General features: G+C 48.0%; 1 protein-coding gene across 1 annotated transcript in view; it reads left to right on the top strand.

Moving 5' to 3' along the window:
- The first annotated feature begins 412 nt into the window (after nt 1–412).
- The window catches only part of BEND4 (BEN domain containing 4), a 31,258-nt gene continuing 23,638 nt past the window's right edge, over nt 413–8,032 (top strand). The window contains exon 1 of the mRNA XM_074866072.1: nt 413–820. Within this exon, the coding sequence (XP_074722173.1) occupies nt 454–820 (367 nt within the window). The 5' untranslated portion in view covers nt 413–453. The remainder of the gene's footprint in view (nt 821–8,032) is intronic.

Here is an 8,032-nt window from a genome sequence, read left to right as displayed (position 1 = left end):
CCGTGGCGGGGCTCCGCGCCCGGCGGAGGGGCCACAAAGTTTTTGCGGCGGCTCCGCGCAGCGCGGGGCGGGGCGGTACCCCGCGGCCCCGGCGAGCCCTGCTGAGCCGGGCGAAGGGGCGGAGGGGGCCCCGCGGCCGCCGCTCGCCTCCCGCCCGCCGCGGCGGTTCCCGGCGAGCTCACCTGCCCCCGCGGGGGGGTGCCGGGGGCGGCGGCGGCCCCGCCAGGACCCGCCTCCCCGCCCCGCTGCCATTAGCAGAGATTACCCTAAACACTTGGCGGTCGCCGCCCGTCTCCCTCCAGGCATTGGCGCGGCCGCCTGTCAATCAGGCCGGCGCCCCGCCGCGCCGGGGCTCCGCCGTGCCACAGAGACGAGCCGCGGCGGCGGCAGACACAGCCCCGGAGCGGGGCCGCGCCGGGCCGGGCCGGGCCGGGCCGGGGGAGGCGGCGGAGGATGGAGGAGGAGATGCAGCCGGCGGAGGAGGGGCCCAGCACCCCCAAAATCTACAAGCAGCGGGGCCCCTACAGCGTCCTGAAGACCTTCCCCGGGAAGCGGGCGGCGCTGGCCAAGCGCTACGAGAGACCCACCATGGTGGAGGTGCCCCGCGGGCGCGGAGCGGGGCAGCCCTTCCCGCACGCCGCCGAGCCGCTGCCCTACGCGCCGCACGGCCCCTTCCCCAACGGGCCCGCCCGCCCCGCCGCCGCCCCCGGCGCTGCCCAGGGCCACCCCCGCCCGCCGCCGCCGCCGGCCCCGAGCTCCTCGGGCCGCTACGGCCCCTGCCCGGCGGCGGCGGGGGGCGGCGGCGCGGAGCTGAGCGCAGGTACCCGCAACTCCTCTCCTCCGCCGCGCAACTTCGCGGGGCACTTTGCAGCAGGCGGGAGCGGGATGGGGGCTGCGGGCTCCCCCCCACACACCCCCCCACCACGTACACCCCTCGCCCGGGGGGCTGGCGGCGGGCTCCACCCCCCCCCTCGGCGGGGTCCCCGCCATCGGGGCTGGCGGCGCCGGGCGCCCCGGGGCTGGGCGCGGGGGGACTGGGGGTGGGGGGGAAGCGGGGCGAGCGTTTGGGTCCGGCCGTCGGTCGGGCATCACTAAAGTTCCCGGGGGCGGGCGGGGCTGCTGTCGGGGCCGGGGCGGCTGCCCGGCCGGCGTCGCTCCCGGGGGGGCGGGAGGGGATCGCGGCCGCCGCCGTCGGGGCTGTGCCGGCAGCCGCCCGCGACTTGGCGGGGCAAGCGGCCGGCGGGCGGATCGCACCTGCAGGAGCGGCGCTGCCGTCTGCGGGGCGGGGGGAGCCGGGGGGGCAGCCCCGGGCCGGCTGCGGCCGGGGAGGGCGGCGGGCTGGGGCTGGCTGCCGGAGGGAGCCGCTGGTAATGGAGAGGCTGCTGTTAAAGAGGTGGTGATTTTAACAGAAAGAAGATAGACCGGCTGCTTGTCTGCACCGTTTTCGTAAGATGCAGCGAGGAACAGGAGATCAGATTATTTTATTATTTTTTTTCTTTAAAGGTGTAAGATGCCGAGATGCTGAACGCGTATCTTTCTTCTAGTGATGGCTTGGAGTTAAAAACCACGTAGATCTTGATATGCAACCTAAATTTGGCATCAGGAAATGGGAAATTGCATCTTTAAGCAGAGTACAATCAAAAATGAATTACAATAAATCCTATATAATTGCATAGGTCATTCTCTTTAATGAGATTTTATTAACCTGACTGTCAAGCTTTTGAGTCAGGCAGATATTTTATCTTCTTCAACTGATAAAAGTGTCAGCTATAAACCACCATATAAATATTCATAAATCTACACATCTGTGGCAGCCTATCAGCATCATTCTTTTGGACATTAAAAGCATTCTAATTACTTTCTGTCTAGCAGAGCTGAAATGCTGCCTGTTATAGTATGTGCTTGGCAGGCATGATTGCTTTTGTTTGCCATCACAAATAGCAGCATCCTATTTTATATACTGATGGTCCAGAATATATTCAGGGTTTGACTGAACAGGATGAATATTATGAAGCACCATCTGGTTTTGATAACATCGGGTATATTAACTCATCTGTTAATTTTTGACACATCATTGATTTATTTATTTAGAAAAATTGGATCCTGTTTTGGTATGTTGCTGTTTGCCTTTGTAACAAATGTGATGACATTTCCTTACTAAACAGGGAGATATGCTAGTTAATAGGATATATGGCTATGTTTTAATGCCCGTTTTCACTCAGAAGCATCCGTGTACTGGATGAATTTATCATGTCTTGTTACAAATAATTCAAGTACTTTACAAAAAAAGTTTAATACTTGAATAGATTAGCCTGAAAATTCACAGCTGACGCATAGTCCCGTGATTCGTGGCAGAAGGTCATGTTTTCTTTTTTCTGAAATTATTTCTTATTTTAAATGCCCAAATTCTGGTATTTCAGTATTTTTTTTGTGTCCCACAATTAAAATGCTGCTGATAAATGTGGCGCCTACATTTCTTTACAGAAGCAGATTATGCCATGGAAAACACTCAGCTGTTTGGTAGATGATATACAAGGCCATTTTCACAGCAGAGCCCTGTGGGCTTTGATGAGCAGAAATTTGGACTTTCTCCTGCCCCTGTAGACTGCGCTAACCAGGAGCTAGTACAGGCTTCAGAGTTTGTCATTGATTCAGTCCTGTGCTAAAAAAGATAGTCAAGGAACTGCAGCTTGCACTGAATTTCTGTCAAGTCCCTGTCCCATCACCTGCACATCCAGGCTTTACTTTTACTTTACGTTCCTATATGGGTCCCAACATACCCTCCTCTCAGCTCAGAGTTAAGTACTGAGCAAAACATAACAGGAGAAAACAAACCAAAAGCTTGCCACAGTGTGCAGAAGTAGGGTTTTGTGCTAGTTGTTACCAGAGGCTGATAAAGCAAGAGACAAGGTTTAGACCACCTGGGTATCATAATCCCAGAGGTCCACGTGCTTTGCTGAGCTGTGGACCTAGCCTTCCTGCTCGGTGATGGAGAACCACCCAGTGCCTTGTGTTGGAGTAGCTGTAGCACCAGTAAGGTGAGCCCCTGCTGTTGAGGGTGAGCTGGTTGGGACCTTGGGGCCGTATGTATGTGAAGTGCTTCCATCCTGTCATCCAGAGCCTTGAAATCCTCTTAACAAATGTGTGAGGCAATTTAATAGCTCAGGCTGCTGCTGGGGAAACAGAGCTGGGGTTTTGCGCCCGGGGAGTGGGAGCATTTGCGTGTGCTCCATGCACAGTCGCTTTGTGCTTTGCCCAGTGCCCCGCAGGGTCTCAGCCCACCCAGCTCCTCGGTTCCTCACACCAGCAAGGGGCGTGGGCTGGGCCCTTTCCAGAACACCTCTTAGCCGGAGGTTTGTGTCCCGGGTGGTGGGTGTTTGTAGGGAGGGAAGGATCCTGCCCTTAGCAGGTGTGCAGCTGCAGGTCCGCTAAGTTGTTCTCCACAGGGCAGGCGGTCACCATCCATGACTTGCAGAGTTTTCCCACTTAGCTTACCCGTAGCACTTGGTGGGTGCTTACTTGAATGAAGGGGTGGAGGGCTGTAGATCTCAGTTTTGTAGGGACACCCATTTCGTAAGTTCCGTTTCAGAGATTCCTTTCGTTTTGCTGATACCTCTTCACTTGTGCAGGCAACAGTGAGCAAGCTGGCTAGTAAAACACCATTCCTGGGATGTCATAACTCTGTCCTAGCAACTTAAGCACTTAATGCAGTTGATTCTTAATCTTCAGGCATGGCATTTCTGGCCCCTTGGGATTCAGAGCACCTCTTGAGAGAGGGCACCTCAAATACAGCCACAAGTAAGGATGCTTCCATATTTTTGAAGCTTTTCCTAATGTTTAGAGCTCTTGCCAAGTATAAATGCTTTCTTCCTCAGTCCCTTTCAAAGAGACCTCCCTGGCCTCCAGACCCTGGAAGGAGGAGTGGTTAGGGAAAGCAGGAAGAGCATGTGTTCTCCACTTTGTGCCATGGTGAAGAAAAATCTAGCTTGAGATCCCATCTTGTATGGAAAGATCCTGCATGAGAAATGTCATCTTACAACGAGAAATGTGGAGCTGCACTGCAATGAGAGCCATGTCTTTCCTTGAGTGAATAGTGGTTACTCTGACCGCTGCTGCTGCAGAGTAAGCCTCACAGACAGGTGCATTCAAAGCGCCAGCAGATACCCATTTTCTCTTCCAAAATCTATTAATCGTTTAGTCTTTGTTAGTCTATTCAGATTATTTTCCTGGTATGAAAACAATGTGTATCTTTGGTTTTGGTAGCATGTTCATTAAACAGTATCATAGTCCACCAAAGAAACTCCTCTTCGTAGGAAAGCGTGATGTAGACCTTAACAGAGTGCCTTAAAATTTAAGGTGGGCTTTCATGGAAAGCAGAGAAAGAAGAGCAGAGCTGTCTTAGTGGTGTTATTCCAGTGCCAACAACCTGGCATGTTTAACATGACCAGTTAATATCATGCCTGCACAGAAAAAAGTGTTTTAAGCGAGCAGAGAAGGTGAAGATCATTATTTTGACCTCTACTGAAAAGTTGGGAACTCTCATCTGGAAGCAGATCTATCCAATCAGTAGTGAAATGGCCAAACAATTGTATCTTCATCCAAAAGACTGTTTTGGTGATCTTCATGCAGAATGCCTAAGAAAGCATTGCTTAGTCATGGGAGGCGTCAAGTGCTCCCAATTTTGTGGCCCAAACATAGGTATTTACAGCAGTGTTCATATCTAGAAACATAATGACAAAGTCTGTGTGCATGGACAAAGCTGTTTGGGGGGTACAGAGCTGCTGCCCCAGGATCTAAATGAATAATAATACGGTAATAATCGAACAAATCACAAAATACAAATCACCAAGTGAGGTGAAGAGTGAGATGATTGAAATTGCTAAGGAACACGAACTTTGGAATCTTGCTGAAAATTGAGTAGCAATGAATACGTTCCCTGCAGGGGAGAATGTATGGTATTCAGACCCACTCAATAGTTATAAAGATAACTTTTTAAACCAACTGCCCAGGATTACAAAGGAATCTGTGGAAAAGCCACGACCTGAATCCAGAGCCATTGAGATCCAACACAATGCCTTATTAATAAAGCTGTCTGGTCTAAGTATTGAAAAGATCCTCAGGTATAGGGAAAGCTGATGTTATACCTGCCAATCTTTCCAGACATCCTTTCTGATGCATCAGTGTAAATCATCAGGTTGAGTTTCAGAAGTTCTTACTAAACCCCTGGTTTTAGTCTGGCAGTTGGATAGCTAAGGAGCCCCATAGTTCAGCATCAGTGAGAAGATGTAAAGAAGAATGCTATATCTGGGAGTCGATACCTGATTTGCCATATGATAATATCTTCTGGTTGCTTGCACTCTCAAATAATCTAGTTAAGAATACTTATACTTTTAGCAATTTAATCCTACTCTATTAGCACTTTATGGTCCTGATCTGGCAAGTCCACCTTCAGGCAAAAGTTTTGTTACTGTTGACAGAAGTTCTGTAAGGCTAAAGACTGCAGGGTCGGAGACATTAGAATTACATGATTGGTGAGCATCGTAATAAGGAAAAGGAAGATCACAATAAGACTTTAATAAACTGTTTACACTGTTTTAGTTTGGTGCAGTCATTTCAATAGAATCCTCCTTTTCTAGAAAATATATACATTACATTAAATCAATTAAGAATCATAGATTCTGATTATTCAGTAGTAATCACATAAAAACAACTTTTTGTCATTTCTTAGTGATGCTTGTATTTCTAATTACAGTCAGTCCGTAAAAGCTGAAATCCCTATTTCTATGATATATGCTAAATGGACAGCATTCGTTTTTATTTTTTCTCCATCACAAGAAACAACCATAGTTATCATTCTCACTTAGGGTTGTTCAGACTGTGGGCACATGTACTGTTACTGGTGTAGAAGTCGCTTCAAAGTGGTACCCTCTTCAGCACAGAGCCAGATGTTTCCAGAACATGTGCTAAGAGCATCCCTCGCTATTACTGCCCAGTGGTACCCACAAAAAAAGCATTTGCAAATCTTTGTGCTAGCGTTTCAGAATAACCCTGCCTTGTCGTGCCTTTCATTTTTATATCTTTGAGTATGGGTTAAAGTTAAGAAAAAAACAGTGATTGCTGTTATTGTGTCTTTGTAGTAGATCTAATACTGAACTGAAGATTAAATCAATACTGTCATTTCTGTATAAAATTTCAGTTACATTTTAAGCCATTATCACAGTGAATGTGCCTAATGCATTCAATTTTACAACAAAACTAATCATTAATTTTATCTTTACTGATGTTAGTGTGTATTATAGCATTCTTTAAGACTGGTATTTGAAATGTCAGGTTACTTTTTGCCGTATTTTAGGAGAAACTGTAATATTAGAATAACATCTCTTATACTAATCCTTTTCAGTTGTTTCATTCATATTTTGTCCCCTTGCAACAAGAATACACAAAGAATGAGTAACTGTTTTGTCAACAGGGACCATAATGATTAAAATACAAACAGTAAATATGACTTCAGGTCTGGAATCGGATTATAGGATTAAAATGAATGAAAAAACTGCTCTGTAGTAGGATTGCAAAGTTCCAATCAATATCATCCTGTAATAATTTTAAAGGGGAAATGTGGGAAGTAAAGAAATAAGATGAAGAAAGCACAACTTGAGGTTGTTAGTGATAAGAGCTTGAGTTTCTTGATTTTCTTTTGGTTTATCAGTAGGTCCCAGTTAGAAAGCTGCAACATCACCGAGGTTCCATTCTTCTAATTTCTATTACATCTGTTGTTCATAAGGGTTAAAGACAGCTGGCCTTATGTTAATGCAATAAAAGGGAAGGAGGGACAGTAGGTATGGAAGCTACAGAGCACCTGGCACCTCACTGGTTCAAAGGAGGCAGCAAAGGAGGTAGCAGTGCCTGTGCGTTTCTGCCCTTCTGAATTTGTAGTGTGGACAGAGGGCATTTTGGATCAAAGATGTGCTGGAGGAATCTGCCATGGTTGGTCAGAGCCCATCTACAAGGGTGTGGTACGACTCCTTAGCACAGGAGGCTGATTGCAAGGATGCTTTAAGTGGTCTGAGGTCCACCCCAATCCTCCACATACTGGTGGGCTCTCCCGCCTTGGCCCTGGGCAGCCTCGTAGCCCAGCGCTGCACCTGTGCTTACTCTGTCCGTCTCACGTCCCTGTTCATATGGTTAAGTCTTTGGGAGATCACATCCTTGAGTTTTGTGCTGGGGAGGTCTCCTCCGGCTGCGTTCGAGACTGAAAGCATTTGTGTGCTGCTTCAGCCCTGCCCTCTTTGCACAGATCTGAAGGATGGTAAAAATGCAAATTAGTGATGTTTCAAATATTCTTCAGGCCAGCTATACTAACCTCAGTGTGAAGTAGATTTTCCACCAGAAGGTGTATCTTCTCGATCGTGGAGAAGTACCGTGAGAAATGCCACCTCTTAAAGGCCTGAATTCTGAATGGTTTTGTTCTTTGCATATTATCAGTGTGATGAGGCTATGTTTTCGTCTCTAGTGATGAAGTTAAGATAAATGAAGGTCTGGGGTGCTTAGTCTCATGCATCTGTAGCAGGTTGCCTTTTCAAAAGTAAATGCGTTTGTCACTTTCTAAAAGTCAAGCCTGCTTGAGAAGAGCTCTCCAAAATTGGCAGCGCTTAAACATACCAGTCTTTTTTTTTTTTTATCTTATGCAAAATGTTAGTTTCATCTTTTTAGACACCTAGAGGAACTCAGCTATGAATAAGCTAAAAAAATTAAAAGGCATTATTTTTATCAGTGAACCTAACAGGTGATACCATAAATTAGAGCCAAATGTCTTGGTCATTTTTGCATCTGGGTCCAGGAACTGTTAGAGCAGCTTGGCTTTACATACACAGATACTGCAGAAACGAACCATCCTACTGTAGAGATTTAGTTGTAGCTGCTATTGCTCCCTGAGACGTGACACCTCCTGTCATTAGAGGCAAGGCCGACTAGGTGCGGCATGGCATCCTTGTCCTGCTTCCAAAACTGAGCTGCTGCCTCCACAAACTGCTGC

This window comes from Strix uralensis, chromosome 4 (assembly GCF_047716275.1).
Source record: "Strix uralensis isolate ZFMK-TIS-50842 chromosome 4, bStrUra1, whole genome shotgun sequence".
NCBI classification, from domain to species: Eukaryota; Metazoa; Chordata; class Aves; order Strigiformes; family Strigidae; genus Strix; species Strix uralensis.
Note: the sequence above shows the minus strand (reverse complement) of the source record. Positions and strands in the feature narration are given on the sequence as shown.